Genomic DNA, 26398 nt, shown 5'->3' with positions numbered 1-26398 from the left:
CAGAGGGAGTGGTTTGAGAAGTAACAAAAGCAAGCCATTAAGTGTGGAGATTCCTTATTGGTTGACTGATGTATCTAGTTTATGCTAATTAAGATAAGCTGTGCAAAATGTATAAATACCTCTGTTGTCCCACAATAAACAGCTCCTGCTCTATCGATCTACACAAGTTATTCGTTGTCACACCCCCCCCCTTATTTTGCCCAGCCAGCCGGGCTGCAGTACAGACAGTTTATGACTTATAATGGTTCAATTTGTTGTTCGAAGTTACAAGGGTGTGAAAGCATGACACATCCAAAGAATCCCTACTTTGAATATTGAGTTGGGATCTTCTCCTGGGAGAGTGATCTGAGGTACAGCCTCTCCCATGACCCTGGGCAGCAGCAGCGAGCATGTCTCCCACTCAGCCAGGTAGCCATCAGCAGCAATGGCTGAGTCTCCATGTGCTGTGTGGTAGTGAGGGTGTTCTGTAGATGCAGTTTATTAAATGCATTTCTGACTTACGATAGTCTCCACTTACAATGTGACCCTGTTGTACATCAAGGAGCATCTGAACACAATTCCACAGCATTTAGGATATTTACTCTACTATGAAAACATGTTGGATCCATTTCTAGAACTTTTTCATCTTTCCTACTAGAAACTCAATCATCTTTAAATATCTCTCAGCACTTGTATGCTAGAGCTGCCACAACAAATGACTAGGTGAGCTAAATAACAGAAATGTATTTTCTCAATTCTGGAGGCTTGAAATTGAAGGTCAAGTTTTCCAGGTTGGTTTCTTTGAAGGCCTCTCTCCTTGGCTTGTAGATGGTCATTTTCCCTATATCTCCACATGGTCCTCCCTCTGTGTGTGTGTATTTCTCTGTGTCCAAATCTCTTCTTCTTGTGCAGATACCCTACTGGCCTCATTCTACCTTAGTTACTGTCTCCAAATACAGATGCATTCTGAAGTACAGGGGTTTAGGACTCCAAAAGATATATTTTGGGGGGATAAGCTCAACCCCAAATACCCTCAACTCTCCAATTTTGGTAAGAAAGAAGAGTGCTTTATCTTCTGGGGCTGCTGAGCAGGTGTGACATACCTGGAGCTACTGGTGGCCACCTTCCCAAGGAAAGATGATCTGGAAGTGATGCAAAGAATTGGGAAATGGAGAAAGGCCCTGAGCCCAGACATACCTGAAGTTGGTTCTACCTCTGATCTTTCCATTTCCCACTGTATGATCTGATAAATTTTCTTTTTTGCTTTCTTCATGTGGTCAGAGCATTAATTAATATCCTGATGCTTAAAGAGTGAGTGAATATAAGGATATTTTATATCAAAGTGGGTTATATCTCCAGGACATGCAACATGGAACCACATAATGGCTGCTTAAGTGGAAGAGTCAGGATTCAAATCCAGGCCTCTTGGGCTCCAAGGTGCTGACCTTGAGCTGCCTCTTGGAAGGAATGCTCCCATGCACAGCATGGTGCAGCCTGCTCCCATGGTGTGGACTTCAGGATCAACCTGGTTGGCTTCCTCCTCAAACTGAGGACTCCTATTCTAGTCCAGACCTCCTCCCAGATTCCACAGCAGAGCCTGGCTTATGACAGGCTTCAGAGAAAAGCAGGATGAAGTCAGACAACAAGAGGACATGGCAGGCCATCCTTCCCTCCATTGCAGGTTGGATGCCAGATAAGAACCCAAGATAGGCCAGGCTCAGTAGCACATGCCTGTAATTTCTGTAATTCCAGCAGCTCGGGAGGCTGAAGCAGGAGGATTGCAAGTTCAAAGCCAGTCTCAGAAACTTATTGAGGCCCTAAGTAACTCAATGAGACTCTATCTCTAAATGAAATACAAAAAAGGGCTGGGCATGTGGCTCAGTGGTTAAGTGCCCCTGAATTCATTCCACAGTGCAAAAAAAAAAAAAAAAAAAAAAAAAAAAAGAACCCAGGATGGCAAAGAACCCAACTGTCCTTGGGTGATGGAATTGGGCAAGTTACATCTCAGGATATCCCAGCAGCATGACAGGATCCCATGAACCAAATCAGACAGCACCTGCTGTCTATCATACAGACCATCTCAAGGAGAAATTGCAAACTGAAAGAAAGCAACAAGCTAACAACAATTCATGAGCTAATTGTGCACAAAAAGGTGAGGACTGACTTGCTAATATACAGATGGTCCCTGACTTCTGATGGCTTGACTTACCTTTTTCTTTTCTTTCTTTTTTAATTTTTTTAACTGCATGATAATGCAGAACCATTCTGTTTTTCACTTTCAGCCAATATCTAAAAAATGACTTGAGATATTCCTCAATTTATTATAAAATACGTTTTGTGTTCAATTATTTTGCCCAACCCTAAGCTTATATATGTGTTCTGAGCATGTTTAAGGTAGGCAAGGTCAACTTATGATATTCAGAAGTTAAAGTAAATTAAATGTACTTCCAACATTATATTTTTAACTTATATTGGTTTATTGTGATGTGACCCTAATGTAAGTCAATGAAAATCTTTATACATAAACTACTGCTGACACTGGGCTGTCCAATATCATAGCTACCAGCCATATATAGCAATTTAAACTGTTAAAAAGAAATAAAATTTTAAAATCCAGGTTTTTCTTGGTCACACAAGTCATATCTCAAGGGCTCAATAGTTGTTATCAGCTACAGTGTTGCACAATGCAAGTGCAGAACACCATCACAGGTTGTTCTACTGGGCAGTACTGCTCTGGGAGGACATATGAGTAACTGATAAAAGGTCTCCGAAAGGGGAGTAGGAAAGCTGGGGAGGAGCATGGGAGGAGAATGTGTTTTTTATGTATAATATTTTGTAGTACTTTAATTTTCTGGTCACATATTTTGCTTCATATTTAAAAAGAAAAAATTTAAATTTTAAACATGTTTTGAACACATAAATGATAAACCTAAGGGACACAGGTAAATCCCAGGTATCTCTAGCCTGGGGGTCACCTGCTGAAGGATGGGTGTGGCCCTCTTTCTGGGCAGGAGCATATGAAAGAACAGTGACAGGACGGCCCACAGGTACCGCTGCAGATGTGACTCACACTCCCCAGCGCTGGAAGCTCCTTCTGTCCCCCACATTTCCATCCTCTCAACAATCTTATGAGGCCCTCAGGGTGATTATTGTTCCCATTTGTTTTCATTTCCTAGGGCTGCTGCAGCAACACATTACCACATATTAGATACCCAAAAAATACAGAAATTTTTCTCTCATGATTCTGGAGGCCAGAAGTTCAGGGTGTTGACAGAGTTGGTTCCTTCTGGAGGCTCCAGGAGAAAAATGTCTTCCATACCTGTCTCATTACTGGTGGCTACTGGCAATCCCATGTTCCATGGCTTGAAGGACATAGTTACATGGCTTCTGCTATGTGGCTCTGAGTCTCAAATCTCCCCTTCTCTTCTCTCCTGAGGGCACCAGTCATTGGATTCAAGGCCCACCCTAAATCCTGAATGATCTCAAGATCATTCAGGTGGGCCCTGAATTACAGTTGTCTCCCTTATCCACAATTTCACTTTTAGATTTCAGCTGCCTACTATCAACTGAGGCCCAAAGACATTAAATGAAAAAAAAAAAAAAACTCCAGAAGTAAACAATTCATAAGTTTAAAATTGCACACCACTCTGAGTTGGATGATGAAGTCTCCTGCCACCTGCTCCTTCCCAAATGGATATGAATCGCCCCTTACCCAGCACATCCAGGGTGTATATGCTACCTGCCCTTTGGTCATTAAGTGGCTGTCCAGGTTATCATATCAACTTCGTGAATTTGAAGTGATTAAAGTGCTTGTGTTCAAGTAACCCTTATTCTATTAATAATGGCCTTAAAGCACAAGAATAGAAATGTTGGAAATTCAGATCTGCTAAAAAAAAAAAAAAAAAAAGCTAAAAAGTGCTTCCTTTAAATAAAAGATAAAAGAAAATAAGATATTCTGAGAGACCACATCCACATAACTTCTATCGTAGTATATTGTTATACTGTTAATTTTATTATTATAATCTCTCACTGTGCCTATCATAGCTATATATGTATAGGAAAAAACATAGTATATTGAGGGCTCAGTACTATCCCTGGTTTTGGGCATCTTGATTCCCATCTTGGGAATCTTGAAGTGGATCCTCCATGGATAAGGTGGGACTACTGTACATCTGCAAAGACCCGATTTCCAAATAAGGTCACATTCACATGTATTGGGGGCTAGGACTTGGATATATCATTTAGATGGAAATGATTCAACCCACCATTTTACAGACAAAGGGTGCAAGGCTCAAAGGGCCCTTCACTGAACTGAGGTCACAGAGCTGGTTCAGGGCAGAGGCCTGCCAATCCTTCCATCATGGACTTGGGCAAGAGGGACGCACATCTTCCTGCTTGAAGCCCGCCACTCCCTCAGCCTTGTACAGCTGGCTTCACAATGGCCTCTTCTCTGGCCTCCTTATCTGCCTGCCGCCTGCTAGGATCTAACAAAAGATTACACTGTCTCCTTGAACCCCGGGAAGGAACTGGGCCAGGGGATCTGTGGGTATCTCAGATCAGACAGGGATCCGAACTACAGAGGGTGGTCTGCATCTCCAGACTCTGAAGACTATGGGGCTTTTTGATCAAAGCCAGAAAGAAAGGGAGAGAGTTCAGAATTCTGGTGTTATAGAGAAAAGCCTCTGTGCTTTTCCTGACCAGGGGAGCCTGTGGCAGGCTCCTGGGGTTTGTGTTGATGAAGAACTCTTGTCCCCATGCCAGAGGTGGCAGGAGAGACAGAATGCACACGGGAAGATGAGGACCCTGCTGAGATCACTGTGCTGCATCCCCAGGGCCACCCTGACCACACAGGCCAGGACAGCTGAATTGCAGCCAGGAGACTCTGAGACAACGACAGCACAAGCTCACCACAGGTAGGGCCTCCCTGGAAGGCAGGGAGAACATGAGCCCCACTCTCCGCTGGCCGAGAGGTTTTGCCCTAGTGCCGATCATAATCCCCAAAGATACAACTCTGGAATGCCTTCATTCCAAATGTTGAAATTCTCAAAGAACAAAATCCTAAAAGTCTAAGAATCCCTAAAGCTCAAAATCCCTGATGATCATAATCCCAAAAAATTGAAATCCTAGAAGCCACAATTCTGAAAACCACAATTTCCAGGGATGGGTGTAGGGGCTCTGTGAGGGGTAAGAAGCCAAATTTAGTAGAAGGAATTAGTGGTTTTGGGTTGTATGCAGGTTAGCGGCCAAAGTTTTCATTCATGTCTTACTTCTGCCCTTTCACATACAGTGCCATACTGTATGCCCTCCGTGGGAGAATATAAACAATTTGACAAACTCAGCCACCTTCTGACATTAAATAGTGAACTTCTCTTGGTTAGGAATCTGACTATACAAGAAGAAAGTCTTGGGGCTGTGGTTGTGGCTCAGCACTTGCCTAGCATTTGTGAGATACTGGGTTCAATTCTCAGCACCACATATAAGCAAATAAATAAATAAATGTCCATCAATAACTAATAAAAATATTTTTAAAGAAAGGAGAAAGTCTTCTCCTATTTACCACTAAATCCATAGAAGAATTAATGCATGTTTCACTTTGGCTAGTGGACGGTGCTTTCAAAACTGTTCAAACATCTCACTAGTTCTTCACCCCCATGAGCTTCCCATTTTATATATTTTGCAGACGACCCAAAACTTCATTTGTGGATTTGAATTTGTTTCCTCATTTAATTGTGATTTGTGACTAATGTTCTAATGTGTCTTTGTGATGTCTTTTTTCCCCTCCTATTAAAATCTCAGATTCCCCAGTCACTGAGCTGCCACTGGGGACTCAGTAGCCTCTCCCTTCTAGAAGCTCCAATCTTTGACCCCTCTGCTGATGCATGTAAGGGTGATGAATGGCTTCCTGCTAGCTCTGAGGATTACATCCATATAAGAATTCAATAGAGAAATGGTAAGAAGACCCTTACTACTGCCCAAGGAATTCCTGATGATTATGATAAAAAAAAAACTAGTGAAGCCTTTAAAAAAAATTTATAGCTGTAGATAGGCATTCTGTCCTTTTTTTTTTTTTTTTTTTTTTGGTATATGGTGCTAAGGATCGAACCCAGTGCCTCGCACATGCTAGGCAAGTGCTGTGTCACTGAGCTACAGCTACAGCCCACTAGTGAAGCCTTTTAAGAAGAAATTTGCCACATGGAACAGTAATTGAGCACCTAGACTATGGAGAAGTAATTCAGCTGCCTGGTGACCAGAGCAAGAACATATGCCAGTTCCTGGTAGAGACTGGACTGGTTAAGGATAATTAGTGGGAAATTCATGGGTTTTAAGTGCTTGTGGCTCACTGAAGCTTAAGTGAGGATTTCCTTGCAGTGAATAGAATTTCCCTTCTGTCCCTTGTCACAAGTTTAAAAGCCTCACAGCTTTTCACTTGGACTAATGTTAACTCCTTCATGCAATAAGTTGAAAAGAGCCAAAAAAAAATTTTTTTTTCAGAGGTCCTAGGGTAGCTTTGGTTTAACCATAAAATCTCTCACTGGGCCCTCAGAGACTGAATTTTCCCACCATGAGATTCATCTTTGCAGAGGGGCCTCCAAACCTTGAATTATTAGTTATCAGTTTGGTTTGAGTTTAGTTTCTGGAGCAGCTAAAGTAGAGTAGAAAATGCTGGACAATTTGCTAGTAGGAGTGACAGTGACAGTGAGGACAAGCCTGAGATACATTACAAGGTTCCACTCTTTCCCAGGTATTATATATCCTCCTGTGCAGGGATTATTCTAACCTTGAAAACACCAGGGTTAGAGACTACACACCAAAATTCTCCATCATGATCTGTACAAAGCTCCCCTGAAGACCACCAGCAGGCCTGATGGTAGGAATCTGAATTTGAGCTACGTGGATTGGGAATCAGCAAATCTGGCTTTATTCACGACCCTCCTGATCCACAACAGCAAAACCGAAGACTGACATGATAATTTGAATAACCCAGGCAAAGCTTCCTGTTCCCCTCCTCTGCTTCCACCAAAAGAAATAAAAACAAAACTTCTGTTTTCACGAGATTATTTACTCCTCACTTCTGAAACAGAGCTCTGGCCACAGGGTTAATACCAAGTGGATGGTGTCTCCCATTGGTTCATTTCTGTTTCTCTCTTTAAAATGGGACTTTTGACCATCTATGCCTTTATTCTAAGTTATCTCTAACACTTTCTTAGTTTCTCTGCCATTGCCTCTAATCAAACCAAGTCAGCTCATCTTGCTGGAATCGTTGACCAATGAACCTGACAGAGAAGACATAGGCAGGAAGATCCCAGGATTATCCACAGGGTACAAAGTCCCCAAACCCCAGATGACCCTCTTGGCCATGGATGTCTTGAGCAGTTACAACCAGGGAGATGAGATCAGGGTCAGGCTTACAGAAGCTGGGAACTGGCGAGGAGTGAATGTCCACTTACCTGGGGGGCAGATGCACTCAGATGGAGCCTCCCGCACAGTCCGGAGCTTGACGAGTCCATCCAACTTCTGAACCGAGAAGGAAAGGGGAGAAAAAATGAGGATGAGTTTCAGAACAGAGACAGATAAAAGAGGAAAAATTATCAAAAGAAAAGTATCCAGATGATCTATAGTGGCCATGGCATTTTCCAGAGCATTTCTTGAAAGGTCATCAAATTCTAAACACAATTTTCAAATGAGAAGAAAAGCAAAAACAAACATTGAACTATTACTGAGTCCTTGAAAAGAAGGTTTCTGCTTTGTTACAAGTTCAAATACAATGCCAAGAGCTAAAAGCAATAGAAATGGCTTCTCCAAAGTCAAGGAAAGTCAAGGTGACTGTCAGTCACACTAAGAAGGGAGAGAGGAACAGAGGCTTGGGTGGGAAAATCAACACTGGCCCTTGTAGCGGCTCTCTGGATGCCCAAGATCATCCCATCCTCACCCAGGAAGCCCCCAGGCCCTCAGCTGCAGCCCCTCTCAGTCCACAGCCTTGACCTTGATGGCCCTGGTCTAATTTACCCTGAAGTTCCTTTCTTCTTTCCACTGGGGATCCTTGGCCTGAATAATTTGGCTCAGTACAACTTAACAAAAGTCTCTGCACATGCCCAGCCCTGTGCTAGACATGAGGAAGAGTGAAAGAATTACCACATAGAGTCAAAGGCCACAGCTATGCTACAATATCACACAGGGACAGCTCCAGCATATTCAAGGTCTGACTTGACCCTGAGGGTGACTTTTCAGACCAAAATTAATAGTCCCTGCCTCATAAGGAGGGGATGCAACATGAAAAAGAGGAATTTATCCCAAATCCCCAAATCTAGGTTTAGAGGAATGAAATGATTGGCCTGTCATCCTAAAACTAGGTGGGATCTGAGTTCTGACAAGGATACACCCAGTATCAACCTTTTTTCCTAGGAGGGAATATAAAACCCTAAAAGCGAAACAAAGTAACAAGTCTGTTCATTTGAGTGTGCAGGGTACTTACTACTATCAGGATCTGTACTTCCGGTTAAACATACAGAAACATTTTTTTTTTCCCTTTTTGCAGTGCATTCTAAGAGCACGCTGTACCACTGAGCAATATCCCAGCCCCAAGAAGTAGTCAGGCTCCTGAAGCTTCCCCTAGGCTCATCTGTTTGCATATACTTGTAAAATCCAATTTTAGCAAAGAACCCTGCTAAGTCAGTTTGGCAAGAATCTCTTACCCTTGATATCTTATCACCTTGGGTACCTGATGAGGCTAATCACCCTCTGCCATTCTGTAGGTGATATCTGGTCATCCTGGCCTGTTTTCAGCAAGGATCCTATTAGGTCAGTTTAACTAGCATCTCCCTTATCCCTGAGATTTCCCCTTAAGTAACATTCTATCCACTGACTCCACCTTGCTCCTTAGCTAGAAATTCCCATTTGCCCATGCCATGTTTAGAATTGAGCTTAATCTCTTTCCCATTGCAAAATTCCATTGCATGGTCCCTGTACCTTTCTAAATGGTCTTTGAATAAAGTCTGCCTTACTGTGCTTTAAGTGGGATCATGAAATCATTTTTCCTTTTAACGTCATGCCTTGAATTCTCACAGAAGACAGGATTCCAGTTAATTCCCAGGTGCCTGTGGCTAGAACAGCCCAGGACCAGGAGTCTGAGGCTAAAAATGCAACCCAGGTGGTTCCAGATGCCTGAGCAAAGCACTTTGGAGATCCACATCCAGCATAACCCTCTAGCCTCCCTCTCTCATTGTACAGAGGTGGACAGGGCTGAGCTGAAACAGGAGGTTAAGGCTGACAAGCAGTAAAGGAACACTGGTTATTGACACTGCATGGCAGTCAGAAGATGCAGCTGTAGCACACTGTCACTGTGCTAACTTCATCCTTGCTACACTCCCTGGCCCTCCAAAACCCCCAACTTGCCCAGGAATTGGATCCTCACTAGGCCTCCAGACACCAGCCTCTCATCTCCCACCTGGAACCTCCACTTGCCACTCACTCCTGCTCCCACCTGGAGCCACCACTTAGCCCAGAGTGACCCTGTGAGCAGCTGGGGCTGGCTCTCGACCTCCAGAAGTCCTCCACAGTTATCATGACTCCCCTGGGACAGATCACCTGTTCCACCACTCTCCACCAGGCTCAAAGCCCTGTGGGGGGCTGAGGTTTATGAATGAGGGTCTGGAAGCAGGATGGCCATGCCCTTGGAAGCTTCTGCAGAAAGGGCAGGCTTGAGCAGGACCTTGGAACTCACTCTCCATCACATTTGCGGATGCTATAGCAGATTCCAAAATGTACTTAGGAGAAGAAAGCAGCCTTCTAGTTCAAACTAGACAATTTGTTCAAGAAGTTCTCAACTGTCTCTAGCAATGCTAGACAGAAATGACTGCCTCCTTAATTTCCTGTTTCTAACAAAAGTACTTAATACTAAAAGCAATTAGCTTTAAACAAATGCTATCACAAGTGGGCCTCTCTCCTAAAGGGTAGGGGCTTAGTCACATACTGATAAGAAACACATGACTTTAGATTTACTTTCATCTTAAAATAAGGTGAGATGTGGAACCATAGATGGGAGAAGAAAAAAATTACTGTGGAACTACTAGGTGGGACCAGAAATGGCTGGGATTGAGTTTCTGTTTTGTCATTTTTCTAAACTCTGCTAATACAGTTTCTTTTCTAGATCAAAAGATGAAACTGCAAAGTTTTTTTTTTTTCTTCTAGTCCCCTCCCCTCCCCCACCTCCAGGCCCCTCCCTTTCTGTGGTTTGAAATGTTGCTACTATAAACTCAAGTGAAATGTTTGAATTAGAAACCCAAGCCCACAATCTTTACTTCATGCTCTTTTCTTTTTAATTCTAAGAAAATACTCTTGTGTGTCCAGGTTTGTAAAAATGATTTAAAAGCCTCAACTTTTTACATTCAATTATCTGGCAGCACCCCTAGCATCTGCAAACAATATGGTCCTGTTTTTACATATGCAAACAAGTCCTTCCTCTCAAAGTAAATAAAGGATGAGTTTCTGAGAAAAGACTTGAGAGGCACCGCTTCCAGAAGCCCTGAGAAGGAGAACTGGAAGTTCCAAGGAAGGGGCGGTAGGCATTCAAAAAACTGAATCAAGGGAAAATCATGGTTTTCAAAACATGATCAGATGATAAATTTACTAATGATCTGCTGGGCCATTTAACTGGGACACTTTGCCATGTTTGATCACGTCCTCCAATGGGTTCCACTGGGTGAAATACAGACTGACAGTGAAAAAAATAAGGGTTGAGCTGGAGGTGGTGGTATGGGTCTATAGTATTAGCCACTAAAAACCTAGTGCTTGAGTCCCGGAAGCCCCAGGCCATTTTGGGCAACATAGTGAGACCGGTTCAAAAACAAACAATGCTGGGCATGGTGGTGCACCCCTGCAATCCCAGCAGTTTGAGAGGCTGAGGAAGGAGGATCACGAATTCAAAGCCAGCCTCAGCAACTTAGTGAGGCCCTAAACAGTTTAGCAAGATCCTGTTTTTAAATGAAATATAAAAAATAATTGTGGGGGCTGGGGATGTGGCTCAAGCGGTAATGTGCTCGCCTAGCATGCGCGGGGCGCTGGGTTCGATCCTTAGCACCACATAAAAATAAAATAAAGATGTTGTGTCCACCGAAAGCTGAAAAATAAATTTTTTAAAATTCTCTCTCTCTCTCTTAACAAAAAAAAAAAAAAAAGAATTGGGGATGTGGCTTAGTGGTTGAGTGCCTCAGGTTCAATTCCTGGTACCAACCCCCACCCCAAAACAAAAAAAACAAAGGATGAACTGATTTATTTCTGTAAAATGCTGCAAATAAAGCTATAGGACATTCTTATTTTTTGGCTCAAAGTTCCTACTCTGGGGGGCTGGGGTTGGGGCTCAGTGGTAGAGTGCTTACCTAGCATGTGTGTGGCACTGGGTTCGATTCTCAGCACTGCATATAAATAAATAAAAAAGTTTTATCAACAACTAAAAAAAATTTTAAAAATTCCTACTCTGGGAAATATATTTCAAGGAAATAAAGCAAGAAGCAAAAAATGATATTTATGAAGAAATTGCACACAAAACAAATGGTCTAGAGAAGGTCAGGGAATCTGCTTGATGGAACTGTCATGAAATGGCATTATAAAGACTATGTAAAAAACATGTCTATGATACGGTAAATAACCCATCTACATCTATGGAAAAAGTCAGGCATTAAGGAGACAGCAATTACCAAAATGAAACCCAGTTGGATGTGCAATCGTGGTGATATTCTTTAAAAAGTTTATTCTAGCTGGGTGGAGTGCCCAAGCCTTCAATTCCAGTGGCTCAGGGAGGCTGGGGCAGAAGAATCCCAAGTTCAAAGCCAGCCTCAGCAACTTAGTGAGGCCCAAAGCAACTTAGCAAGACTCTGTCTCAAAATAAAAAATATAAAAAGGGCTGAAGGTGTGGCTCGGTGATTAAGTGTCCCTGGGTTCAATTACCAGGACCCACCCTCACCCAAAAAAGTTCATTGTAAAAAAAATTTTTTTTAAATCTTGAAAACACAGGGGCTGGGGTTGTGTCTCAGTGGTAGAGGCCTGCCTCACATGTGTGGGGCACTGGGTTCGATCCTCAGCACCACATAAAAAAATAAATAAACAAAATAAAGGTATGTGTCCATCTATAATTAAAAGACATATTTAAAAAAAATCTTAGAAACACAGAAGGACCAAGTTGAACTATTGAAATCTCCTGGTCAAGAGCAATATTAGAAATGAAGACAGACGATTCTGTCTTCTAAGGGACAGTCAATGCCAATATTGGCCCTTTTAATACATACATGTCACAAATACCAGAGGACAAATCAAACCCAAAGTCACATGTCCTCTGCCCTCTTTCCACCCCATAAGGAAAGACCCATACATGCATCCTCACTGCCACCAGAAACCTAAGAGGGCAGGATTTCCTGACCTCTTTAAACATTCTTTTTTTATACCCCACCATGATAACAACAATAATGGTGATAATAATAATAACAAGTATAAGCTGTATTATTCAGATTATTACTTATTATGTGGCAGTGGCATGTACCACAACAACAGCTGTTATTCTTCTAAAATCATTCTCATAAAATTGGAACTATTATTATACCTATTTACAGATGGGAAAATTGAGATGTAGGGAGGTGTCAGGGCTGGACTTAATCCTGCTATTGATTGATTCCAATCACAAAGCAAGACAACTGGTTTGCTTACAAACAACTTTCATCTCTGCAAAGAACGTTTTAAAAGTTGATATCAAAAGCCAGGCTATCAAAGTTGTACAAGCAGAAATAAGGTTGGTGTTTTCAAAAAGTTGGGAGAGAGGAATTAAGTATAAGGGGTCACATGGAGGAGATTTGAGGGTGCTGGATCTGTTATTTGTGGTGTTAGGTGGTGGGTACAGAAGTATGCATCGTCAAAACCCACAGACTGCGCACGGTAAAGCATGAATGTCAATGGATTCCAGATAAAAACAAAAGTCAATCAGGATGCTTAAGAATCCCAAGATGGAATACAGGCTATGACAAATGACTCTAACTCTGATAAATTGTTCAGTAGTTCCACTCATCTGCCAGGGAAATGCGCCAAGATCCTCAGTGGATGCCTGAAACTGCAGATAGCATTGAACCTTTTATGTAGACTATGTTCATCCTACATATACATACGTATGGCAAAGTTTAATTTATAACTTAGGTGTGGGAAGCATGAAATTGACCAATTTATGTTATGTGCATCTATGACTATGTGCAATGAATCTCATTTTTATGTATAATGATGTACCAAAAACAAAAATTAGGCACAGAAGGAGATTAATAACCAATAATAAAACAGAAAAATTCTTGGGGCTGGGATTGTGGCTCAGCGGTAAAGCGCTCGCCTAGCATGGGCAGGACCCAGGTTCGATCCTGAGCACCACATAAAAATAAAGGCATCTACACCTAAGAAATAAATATTAAAAAAACAAAAATTCTAACAATATACTGTAATAAAACTTATGCTAATGTGATCATTCTTGCTCTCAAAATATCTAGTTGCATTGTACATATCCTTCTTGTGATATGAGATGATATGATGTCTATGTGGTGGGATAAAGAAAAGAGTTGTAAGCATTGTAACATTGCATTAGGCTACTGCTGACCTTTTGATAATACTTCATAAAGAGGATCATCTGCTTCAGGTGATACTGGATCATTGAGTCATGATAATGTCAGGTGAGTAGTGTATGCAGTGTAGATACACCAATGTCCGACAAAGGGATGATTCACATCTCAGGACAGACTAACAGATTGATGTGAGATTTTGTCACACTGCTCATAACAGTGTGCAATTTAAAACCAGATCATGGTTGGCCACAGATATCTCAAACCACAGTGAGAGAAAAAATTTCAGATAACGGGAAACTATTTTTGTGATATAATCTCACTAAAGGTTATATGGGAAAAATGCAGTTGACCTAAAGTAACATTGCAAATCTTGGGGTTCTTTTGGGGGCAATACTGGGGATTGAACTCAGAGCACTCAGCCATTGAGCCACATCCCCAGCCCTATTTTGTATTTTATTTAGAGACAGGGTCTCACTGGGTTGCTAAGCGCCTCACTTTTGCTGAGGCTAGTTTTGAACTCAGCGATCCTCCTGCCTCAGCCTCCCTGAGCCACTGGGATTACAGGCATGCACCACAGCACCCGGCACAAATTATGGTTTGATTGAAAGCTATAAGGCTGGAGACAAAAGGAATCATACATAAACACTACACTAGTAGGCACAGTTGTTTCTTATAAGTGTACAGCTTAGCAATTTTGAAGGCATTTGGCGTACACATTAGGGTCGAACAAGTAAGTACATAAACTAGGAATAGTAAAATCCAAGTTTATCACTGTCCAAGAAGGATGTTATAAATAAGCAAAGAAAGAAAGCTAAAATGTACCCTGAAGTGCTGAATCAGAACCAGAGACTTCACCATTAGATCATGTGTATGTAAGGTGCACAGAAATATACAGAAATGATTACAGCTATTTGCTTACAGAGGAGTTAATGCAAATGCATATCTACCCTACCTGTGCCTACAGAGGGTTTGTGAATAGAGACACCCTGGTAGTAATGACATACCCTACACCCAGATCTTGGTTTCTAAGTACTCTTCTCCAATAAATGGGATCAGGGCTTCTTAGAGAAAAGCCTTATTCTAGGGCCAGTGCAGGAAAAATACAAGATGAGCCTGGAATATCTTACAGTGCCAGGAAATATGGAGTGCTTTGTTAAAAAATAACAAAATTTTAAAATTTTTAAAAAGGAGGGCAGTATGTTAAAGAAATACAAGTACCAACCTGAAAGAGCTCAGAATGGCGAGCACTGGAACAACATAAACAAAAATAAATAAATAATATAGTGCTGGATTATAACCCAAAGAACAAATTAAATATCCATGAGTCTACGCTGATATAAATGATTAAATAAATGAGGAGAAGAGACAAAGCTTCTTACAGAAGCCCTCCAAATAACATAAGTAGATGCTTCCCCCTATAGGGAGATGCAGTTAGATTCTCCTCTCTTTGAATACAGGCTGCATTTAAAATGTGACTCATTTCCAGAGTGTAGAGAAAGGAAAATAATTAATGTATAACGGAGAAATCTGGCAGTACTATGTGCTATGGTTTGGATTTGGAATGTCTCCCAGAGGCCCATGTGGTAAGGGGGATTGGTTGCCAGCTTGTATCACTTTTGAGAAGTGGTGGAACCTTTGAGAGGTGAGGCCCCGTGGGAAGAAATTAGGTCATTGAGCTGGATGTTATGGCGCATGCCTACCATCCCAGCAGCTCAGGAGGCTGAGGCAGGAGGATGGAAAGATCAAGTTATCCTCAGCAACTTAGCAAGGCCTTAAGCGATTTAGCAAAACACTGTCTCAAAATAAAAAATTAAAAAATAAAAAAGTCTGGGGATGTGGCTCATAGTTAAGTGCCCCTGGGCTCAATCCCTGGTACCAAAACAAAAAAGAAAAAAAAAAAAAGGAAGAGAGCAAAAAGAAATGAAGTCACTAGGGCCTGCCCTTGAAGGTGATTAGGGGCCCCTGGTTTCTTCTTCTCTCTTTGCCTCCCTGTGGCCATGAGGTGAGCAGCTTCCTCTGCCACATACTCCTGCCATGATATGCTGACTCCTCACAGGCCCAAAAGCAAAAGTGTGGGTCAGCATAAACCTTTCCTCTTATTAAGTTGATTATTTTGTTACAGTCACAGAAAAAGCTACCACACTACCTTAACCAAGTGATCAAGGTCATCAGGGATATGTTGACATCGATATGATGTCATACAAATGACAATCCACCTTGGTGATGTTCTTCCCCAATACTTACAACACAGTCTGTCTAATCATAAGAACACGAGACAACACGCACGGAGGGACATTCTACAAAATACCTGACCAATAGGTCTCAGAACTGTCAAAGTCATGAGAAATAGGGAAACACCGAGAAAAATGTCGTAGATTGGACAACGTTGAGGGGACATGACAACCAAACACTACATGGGATCCTGGATGGAATCCTGGAATAAAAAAAGAACATTAGAGGAAAGAATTGGTGAAATCTGATTAAAGTCTGTTAAAATAGGTTAGCAGAACCCTAGTCACGTCAACTATGACACAACTTTGTTCTTTTTTTTTTCTTACTGACATGACATTCATAAAATTAATCACCTTAAAGGGAATAATTCAGTACCATTAAGCAGACTCATATTCATATGCAACCCCCCATTTTGAGTTCCCTGTAACTACTTCCAGAACAGTGTCATTACCCTAAAAGGAAGTCCTTCACCTAGATAGTACTCCTCTCAGCAGTCATCAATCTGTTTGCTTTCTCTATGGATTTATCTATTCTGGATAGTTCACATAAAAGAATCACACAATTTGTTCTATTTTTTTGTCTGGCTTCTTCCACTCAGCGAAATGTTTTTGAGATTCACCCACAACATAGCATGTGTCCTTTGCATGTGTGAATAATATTTGTGTCTATACCCCCATTTTCTATCCCTTCATCCATCGATCAATATTTGGGCTCTTTCTACCTTTTGGTTATTGTGAATATAGCTGCTATGAACACGAGAATACTTTTGTTTGAGTACCTGTTTTCAATTCTTCTGAGTATAAAACTAGGAGTAGAATTGCTATGTCATGTGGTAATTTCATATTTAATTTTTGATGGCCTGCCAACCTGGCTGACCCACTCTTCCTACTAGCAATAAATGGAAGTTCCAATTCTGCCACATCCTTGACAAGACATCCTAGAGGATGTGAAGTATTGTGAAGTCTCACTGTGGTTCTGATTTGCATTGCCCTGAAGACTGATGGTGTGGAGTATCTTTTCATGTGTTTGCTGGCCATTTGTTTATCCTATTTGGAGAAACAACTGTTGGAGTCCTTTGCCCATTTTAAAATTGGGTTGTGTACCATTTTTTTTTGTTAAGTTGTAGGTGTTCTTCATGGATTCTGCATAATAGACTCTCCTCAGATATGTGATTTGCAAATATCTTCTCATATATTCCCCCACTTATCCTGAATATCATAGGGCATCATTCCTATGACTGACATGGCTTGCTCTAGGCAAGCACTCTACCACTGCATTATACTCCAGGCCTTAGATCTTTTTGATCAGAATTCTATCCACCTCCAACCAAGGCACAATATGAATGTGTAAAAACCATCTTGGAAATTGGTGGAAGTAATCTCATGGCTTCATGCTGATCCTCACATTAGTCTTTATGGAGATCATTTTGGATAAATACTGGTATATTGTTAACTGATTAATTTGATCAGGTCCTCTTTAGTACCTGTATTAGTTTTCTATATAACAAATGGCCAGAAAGCACCTTAAAAACAACACACAAAGGCTGGGGTTGAGGCTCAGTGGTAGAGTGCTCACCTAGCACATGAGAGGCCCTGGGTTTGATCCTTAGCACCACATAAAAATAAATAAATAGGGGCTGGGGTTGTGGCGCAGTGGTAGAGTGCTCGCCTAGCGCGCATGAGGCATTGGGTTTGATCCTCAGCACCACATTAAAAAATAAAATAAGGATATGTGGGGGCTGGGGATGTGGCTCAAGCGGTAGCGCGCTTGCCTGGCATGCGTGCGGCCCGGGTTCGATCCTCAGCACCACATACAAACAAAGATGTTGTGTCCGCCGAAAACTAAAAAATAAATATTAAAAAATTCTCTCTCTCTCTCTCTCTCTCTCTCTCTCTCTCTCTCTCTCTCTCTCTCTTAAAAAAAAAGGATATGTGTCCACCTATAACTAATAAATAAATAAATAAAATAAAGGTATTGTGTCCAATTACAAATAAAAAATAACAACACACACTTTCTCTCTTACAGTTTCTATGGTCAGAGATAGCTGAGCTTGGTCTCTGCTTGGGGTCTCCAAGGCTAAAATCCATGGGTCACTAGGGGTTTCTTTCTAGAGCTCTGGAGTCCTCTTTCTTGCTCATGAGGTTCCTTGTGGTTGCAGAACAGAGACCCCATTCTTGTTTGTTGCTGGCCAGTAGCTGTTCTTTGCTCCCACAGGCAGCTCACAGTTCTGGGCCACGGGCTCCCTCTACACACCCTTTCATACTTCGAGTCTGTCTAACATCAGCGAGGCCCCTGTCCTTTTTTAAGGACTCAATTGATTAAGTCAGGACCACTGTATAATCTCTTTTTTTTAATTAATGCAACTGATTAGTAACTCAGTCTTAGGTGTGATGCCGCATGATATTCAGATTTTGCCTAGAGGGGACTCTGAAGTGTGTACCTGAGAGGGTGAGACTCTTGGTAGGGGAGGATATCTTAGAATTTGGCCTATCACAGTCATGTATCACAGTTAATTCCTCACCTTTGACAAATGTACTGGGTTTATGTCCATATGTATATACGTTCATTTGTCCTTAAATCAAAAATGACTCTGAAAATGTAGAATGGCCACATCATGAATTTCCACTTCTAGGCAAAATGAGGTGACAATGACAGATTTATTATCTTGTCTAAAACAATACTGGAGCTCCCCACAAGCAAGAAAACTCACAAGCAACATATAGGAAACTATATTTTTGAAGACACTAGCACCAAGCATGGAAGGACAGTGGTCTCCCAAATATGGACAAAAATTGCTCTGGTGTCCTGCCTGGGGAGTGTCCAGGTTGTGGGCACAGAGAGCACACTGGAGCCTCACAAATGGAAGAGTGGGCCTGAGATTAATCCAGGGCTACTGAGGCAGTTAGAATTTGCAGGACTAAAGAGATGAGAGTGGCACAGAGATCTTCAGAGAGTCCCCCTCAGGTATGAAGTGAAGCCCTGAACAGCAGGATGGTTAGGAAACTACGCCAGGCCAAGGAAAGAACCACCCAGAAGGATCAGAGGGAAACATGGCCAGCACTCTACAGGATGGGAAGAACGCTGCCTGTTCCCACCAGACCCGTAGATCCCATAATGCGCTCTCATAAAATGCCGAGTGGAGTCCCTTTGAGGGTTCTGCCTCAGTGGTGAGGAGTAATCACACCTAGACTAAACACTGTTCTGAACCCTCCCAACAGATCTTGAATACAAGACCCCAAAGGATCAAACCATAGTTGAGCACCCCATGGCGTTTTGGTCAACCACGGTCCACCTACATCATGGCAGTCACATACGATTACGACAGCTGGAAAGTTCTCTCACCTAAGGACGCCATCACCAGTGCAACAACACAGAATAACACTTCACTCACACGTTTGGGGTGGTGCTGGTGTGAATAAACCTACACTGTTGGTTGTATAAAATCATATACATACACTTACACACACACCGTGTATACACTGTGCACTTATAACTAGGTATCACCCATAATACTCCATAATACATGATTATTACTGGTTTATGTATCTACTACATGATACTTTTATCACTACTATACAGTATATCCCTTCTACTTAGAAAAAAGTTGAGTGTAACAGAATATGTTATGTTATGCCTGCCACAGTCTCATCCATCTCATGTTCACTTGTCCTCATGATCCTGTGGAGAGGCCACAGCAACAGACTGACCTAGACCATCCAGGCTTGTGCAAGTACACGCTACAACGTTCACACAATGACAAATTTCACCTAATGACTCGTATCTTGGACCATAATCCCGACTGTATTTCTAAGTAACTTGACCTGTGACATAACAAAGCTCATGAATATTTATAGAGATGAAAAACATCCAGCACCTGATACAAATTATCAGTAGGGAAATAAGACCCACAGCCTAATGTGGTGGCTGTAATCCCAACAACTCAGGAGGCTGAGGCAGGAGGATCACAAGTTTGAAGCCAGCCTTGGCAACTTAATGAGACCCCGTCTCATAAAAAAAAAAATAAAGTTAAAAAGTGGGTTGGGGATGTAGAGAACTTCTGAGTTCAGTATCCAGTACCACACACAGGAACACACACAAAATAGGCCCCATAATGAGCAGAAAAACCAATTGATTGAAAAACATCACTGTTAACAATGTTAGAATTAGCACTTGGAGACCTTAAAACAATGATAACTGCACTAAATATGTTGAAGAGTTAAGTAGAGATGCCAAAGATATTACAAAGATCTAAACTGAAATTCGAGAGGTGAAAAGTATCACTTCTGATATGAAAAATATGGCAGAGGGGATTAATGGTCAATTAATTGTCGAAGAAAGATTAATGAACTTGAAGACAACAATTCAAAGTATCCAAAGTGGCTACTTTAAAAAAAATTATTTGTTTTAATTAGTTATACATAACAGTAGAATGTATTTATGTACTTTGATATAAACATAGATGGGATATAATTTCTCATTTTTCTGAGTGTACATGTTGCAGAATCATATTGGTCATGTAGTCACATATATACATACAGTAATAATGTCTGTTCATTCTACTATCTTTCCTATCCCCTCATCCCCTCCCCTCCCCTCTCATCACTTCCCTCTACCTAATCTAAGGTAATGTTATTCTTCCCTAATGTTCCCCATCTTATTGTGAATTGGCATCCACATATTAGAGAAAACATTTGGCCTTTGGTTTTGTAGGATTGGCTTATTTTGCTTAGCATGATATTCTCCAACTCCAACCATTTACTGGCAAATGCCATAATTTCACTCTTCTTTAAAGCTGAATAATATTTCACTGCGTATAATCACGTTTTATTTATCCATTCATCCATTGAGGGACCCCTAGGTTGGTGTCATAGTCTAGTTATTATGAATTGAGCTGCTATAAACATTGATGTGGCTGTGTAACTATAGTATACTGATTTTAAGCCCTTTGGATACAAACCAAGGAGTGGGATAGCTGGGTCAAATGGTGGTTCCATTCCAAGTTTTCTGAGGAATCTCCATAGTGGTTGCACTAATTTGCAGTCCCACCACCAATGTATGATTTTTCTTTTTTAGAGAGAGAGAGAGAGAGAGAGAGAGAGAGAGAGAGAGAGAGAGAGAGAGAGTTTTTAATATTTATTTTTTAGTTTTCGGTGAACACAACATCTTTGTTTGTATGTGGTGCTGAGGATCGAACCCGGGCCGCACGCATGCCAGATGAGCGCGCTACCGCTTGAGCCACATCCCCAGCCCCCACCAATGTATGATTGTACCTTTTTCACCACATCCTTGCCAACATATATTGTTGCTTGTATTCTTGATGATTGCCATTCTGACAGGAGTGAGATGAAATTTTAGAGTAGTTTTGATTTGCATTTCTCTAATTGCTAGAGATGTTGAACACTTTTTCATATATGTGTTGATCAGTTGTATTTCTTCTTCTGTGAAGTATCTGATCAGTTCCTTAGCCCACTTATTGATTTGGGTTATTTGTTTTTTGTTGTTGTTGTTGTTTTTGTTTTGGTGTTAACTTTTTTGAGTTCTTTATATATCCTAGAGATTAATGCTTTATCAGAAGTTAATAAGTGGTAAAGATTTTCTCCCAATCTGTAGGCTCTCTCCTGACATTATTGTTTCCTTTGCTGAGAAGAAGCTTTTAATTTGAATCCATCCCATTTATTGATTCTTGATTTTACTTCTTGCACTTTAGGAGTCTTGTTAAGGAAGTCAGATCCTAGGCTGACATGATGAAGATTTGGGCCTATTTTTTCTTCTATTAGGTTCAGGGTCTTTGCTCTAGTGCCTAAGTGTTTGATCCACTTTGAGTTGATTTTTGTTCAGGGTGAGGGATAGAGATTTAATTTCATTTTGCTACATATGAATTTCCAGTTTTGCCAGCATCATTTGTTGAATAGGCTATCTTTTCTCCAGTGAATGTTTTTGGCACCTTGTCTGATATGGGATAACTGCATTTATGTGGGTTTGTTTCTGTGTCTTCTATTTTGTACCATTGGTCTACAAGTCTATTTTGGTGCCAATACCATGTCATTTTTGTTACTATAGCTCTGTAGTATAGTTTAAGGTCTGGTATTGTGATGCCTCCTGCTTCACTTTTCTTGCTAAGGATTGCTTTAGCTATTCTGGGTCTCTTATTTTTCCAAATAAATCTCATGATTGATTTTTCTATTTCTATGAAGAATGTCATTGGGATTTTAATAGGAATTGCATTAAATCTGTATAACGCTTTTGGTAGTATGGCCATTTTGACAATGTTAATTCTGCCTATCCAGAAACATGGGAGATCTTTCCATTTTCTGAGGTTTTCTTCAATTTCTTTCTTTAGTGTTCTGTAGTTTTCATCATAGAGGTATTTTTACCTCTTTTGTCAGATTGATTCCCAGGTATTTTATTTTATTTTTTTAGGCTATTTTGAATGGAGTATTTGCCTAATTTATCTTTCAGAGGATTCATCGCTGATGTATAGAAATGCATTTGATTTATGGGTGTTGATTTTATATCCTGCTACTTTGCTGAATTCAGTTATTACTTCTAGAAGTTTTCTTGTAGAACTTTTTGGATCTTCTAGGTACAGAATCGTGTCATCAGCAAATAGTGATAGTTTGAGTTCTTCTTTACCGATTGTATCCCTTTAATTTCTTTCTTTTGTCTAATTGCTCTGGCTAGAGTTTCAGGGATGATATTGAATAAAAGTGGTGAAAGAGGACATCCTTGTCTTGTTCCAGTTTTTAGCAGGAATGCTTTCAATATTTCTCCATTTAGAATGATGTTGGCCTTGGGTTTAGCATATATAGCTTTTACAATGTTGAGGTTCCTACTATCCCTAGTTTTTCTACTGTTTGAAAGAGAGAAGAAAATCAGTGAACTGCAGGGCATCACTACAAGTAATTGGAGTCACAAGTAATTGGAGAATAGAAAAAAATATTTGAAAAAATAGAATAGAAAAAAAGTATTTGAAGTAATGGTCCAAAATGTTTTCAGATTTGATGAAAACTATAAATCCACAGGTCCAAGGAAACCCAAGCAAAATAAGCAATAAGGAAACTACACCAAGACATATCATAATCATATTGCTTAAAACTAAGATCAAGAAAAGCTCTTTAAAGCTGCTAGAGAAAGGAGACAGTATACGGATGATTGGGATGCTCATATACTGCTGGTGAGAATGTAAAATGATTTGATGACTTCAAACAAAAATTTAGCAGTTTCTTAAAAGTTAATCATGCAAAAAAGTTAATCATGAAACCATTAAATGATCAACTGAATGGTATTTTTCCCCAAGAGAAATGAAAGCATATGTCCATATAAAAACTGGCACATAAATGTTCATAGTTGCTTCATTTGTAATAACCACAAACTGGAACTAATCCACATGTCCATCAGCAGGTGAATGGGTAAACAAATGATGGTATATTCATTCATATAATGACATACTAGTGGGTAATAAAAAATAGTGAATTGAATACTGTGTAGAATTAGTTGTTTGCATAACTATTAAAGCAAAAATATTTTTAAAACTTTCAATAATTATACTGATTGAAAAAAAAAAGAAAGGAAAAAGGAAAGGAAAGAAAGTACATAATTCCATTTGTATAAAAATCCTGAATGATAAAAATGGATCAGCAGTAACAGAAATTGGTGGTACCTGACAGGCAGGGAGGGATGGAAGAAAGAGAAATCAAGGAAACAGAAAGAAACTTCGAGGGTGGTAAGTATGTTCACTCTCTTGGCTTTGCAAAAGGTTTCATGTATGTGCACATCCATCTCTTGTCAAAATTTATCAAGTTATATGATTAAGGTAGGTGAATTATACCTAAAACTAAGTAAATAAATAATTAGAAAATTCCAGGCTAGAGATGGTGCAGTAGGTGTCCTGGGGTCAGAAGCCATCACACTGAGCTTTGGATGCCTCCTCAATGCCAGGTAAAATCTCCCCCACAGAGTGGTGGCCAAGACAAAGTATGAGAGCACCGGGCCAGCCCAGGCGTTTGGCAGGAGCTGCAGAACTTTTCTCAAAGGAATGTGGATTTAATCAGTGACTCCCATCGGCATGCTGAGTGACTCTCTTCCAAACCACATCAGCAAACATATTTCCTGAAGGTTCCCTGCTCAGTCTCGAAATACATTAGCATGTTTTGAAAGGGCTGGTCTACAAACAAAATACAATTCTTCAGTAATCCTTCCTTCATGTTCCTATTCATTATTTTTCAAAGGCGCACATTGCTTCTCGTCAGAACCCGCCTTCAGGGGCTCACCACATCAGGCTGACAGAAAGAAATCCTATCAACAGACCTACTGGGGGGAATAGGCAGTTTCCATGCTAGCTTTTGGCACATTAAGGGGAGCCCTCAGGCTGATCAAGATACGGGCACCAAACCTCCTTCATGTCACAGCCAGCACCTTCTGAAATGGCATCCCCCACCAAATTTGTAAATTGAAGTCCTAACCTGACTATCTCAGGATGTGACTGGATTTGGAGACGGAGACCATTAAAGAGATAATAAAGGTAAAATGAGGTCATGAAAGTACGCCTCAATCCAATAGGACTGGTGTCCCAAAAAGGGAAGACCGGGACACAGTCACACATGGAGGGAAGATGATGGGCAAATACAGCAAGAAGGCAGCCATCTGAAAGCCAAGAGGCCTCAGGAGAAACCAACCCTGTCAACACCTTGATGTCAGACTTCCAGCCTCCAGAACGATGGGAAAATAAATTTCTGTCACTTAAGCCACCCAGACTGTGATACTTCCCTATGGCAGCCCTAGCACACTAATGCAGATGGGGTCTTGCAGGCAACCTCACTGCCACTCCATTTGCCTTTCTCAGATTACTCATCAGATGCTATGGAGACTGAAGTGAAGGGGACAGAGAGGAGGCTGCAAGGACGTTGGGAGCCTGGCTGACTTCCTCAGCTCATGGGTGTTGGAGGCATTAATCGTTGAGTTAGTCAGCTTTGCATCACTGTGACAAAACACTTGAGAAAAATCAACTGTAAAGGAGGAAAGATTTGTTTTAGCTCATGATTTCAGAGGTTTCTGTCCAGGATTGACTGACTCTGTGCTTTGGGCCTGAGGCAAGGCAGGATAATATCATGGCCATGGGAGAACATAGTGGAGAAGACTGCTCACCCCATGGATTCTAGGAAGCAGAGGCCAGGGGAGGGAGAGGAAGGGCCTGGGGACAAGAAATGCCCTTCCAGGGCAGAACCCAGTGACCTATTTCCTCCAACTATGCCATACCTTCTGCAGTTTCCAACACCATTTGATTATGAACCCATCAATGGATGGATCCATTAATGAGATCAGAGTCTTCATGATCCAATCACTTCCCAAAAGCCCCACTTCTGAAAATTGCTACACTAGGGACCAAGCATTAACACATGAGCCTTGGGAGAACCTTCAAGATCCAAATGGTAACAATAGTTGATGAGGCAGACACCACAGAGAAATATGTAGGAAAATGAGCAAGGCAGCAATGACCAGACTGGCCTAGGTATGAAATGGCAGGACTGAGAGAAGCAGATATGTAACTACAGTCAGCCCTCTGGATCAATGGGTTTCACATCTGTGGATTCAACCAACAGTGAATGAAGAATACATTTTCTAATTGAGTCTGTATTGAGCACATACAGATTCTTTCTTGCCATTCCTTAAACAATACAGTATAACAACTATTTACTCAGCATTAATATTGTATTAGGGACTCTAAATCATCTAGAGATAATCTAAAGCATAGAGACATGCATAGGTTCAGTGCATTTCTTTGCCTTTTATATAAGGGACTTGAGCAACTGCAGATTTTGCTGTCAACAGGGAGTCCTAGAACTGATCCTCCATGAATACCAAGGGATGACTGTATTTTAAGAAGTCCATGTTAATGGGATTGAAAAGAAGGGAACAGAATAAAGTCCAGTGAAGAAATCATCTGCAGGATTTCCTTAGCTGGTACCTCCCATAGATTTGGTACCTCTTCCCAGCCCACGTCTCTAAAAGCCACGCCTGAGTTTGGAGCCTCAGAACAGGAATGGGAAGGACTTGGAGGATCTTCCCCAAGATGTTCCCTCTGCACTGGATGTTAACAGTCCTAGAAGCCACCCAGCTGCCAGGATTAGCAGGGCAGTCCTGGGGAGGGTGCACCACTTCCTCTTCACAGAAAGAGAGTGAGGCAGATACTGACACCCTTGCAAAAGCTAAGGAATTTGGAAAAGCCAAGGAATTTGTCCCAGAACATCTGTGGGTTCAGAGGCAGCCCCAGACTCAAATACCAGGTGTCCCCACTCTAAAGCCCACAGCTGGAGCCATGCAGTCAATGAAGGGGGATGTGGTGGAAAGACTTCTATGGAGAGACAGTAAGGTCAGGCTGGTCCCATCTAGGAATCCCACAAAGTCTCTCACCCATGTGTATGCACAATATGCATGCAGACTCTCATATGCACTAATGTACACCCACACATTCGCACACACATACACACACTCGCCCTCTTATACTAGCTCACACTCACATTCTCTAGTCCCATTGCCACCATGGGAACTTGTCCTTCGTTTGACCACTCCACAGCATGGGTCTGAAGACAAGATGCCGTGGA

At 41.3% G+C, this 26398-nt stretch overlaps 1 protein-coding gene and 1 pseudogene across 1 annotated transcript in view; one reads left to right on the top strand and one right to left on the bottom strand.

The window, feature by feature from the left end:
* LOC113199906 (eukaryotic translation initiation factor 1-like) overlaps positions 1-6305 on the top strand; it is a 72909-nt pseudogene extending 66604 nt beyond the window's left edge.
* Positions 1-26398, bottom strand: part of Col23a1 (collagen type XXIII alpha 1 chain) — a 350791-nt gene that overhangs the window by 312646 nt on the left and 11747 nt on the right. The window contains exon 2 of the mRNA XM_026413108.1: positions 7428-7494. Within this exon, the coding sequence (XP_026268893.1) occupies positions 7428-7494 (67 nt within the window). The remainder of the gene's footprint in view (positions 1-7427; positions 7495-26398) is intronic.

Source organism: Urocitellus parryii, chromosome 1 (assembly GCF_045843805.1).
Source record: "Urocitellus parryii isolate mUroPar1 chromosome 1, mUroPar1.hap1, whole genome shotgun sequence".
NCBI classification, from domain to species: domain Eukaryota; kingdom Metazoa; phylum Chordata; class Mammalia; order Rodentia; family Sciuridae; genus Urocitellus; species Urocitellus parryii.
This window is presented reverse-complemented; position numbering and strand designations above follow the sequence as displayed.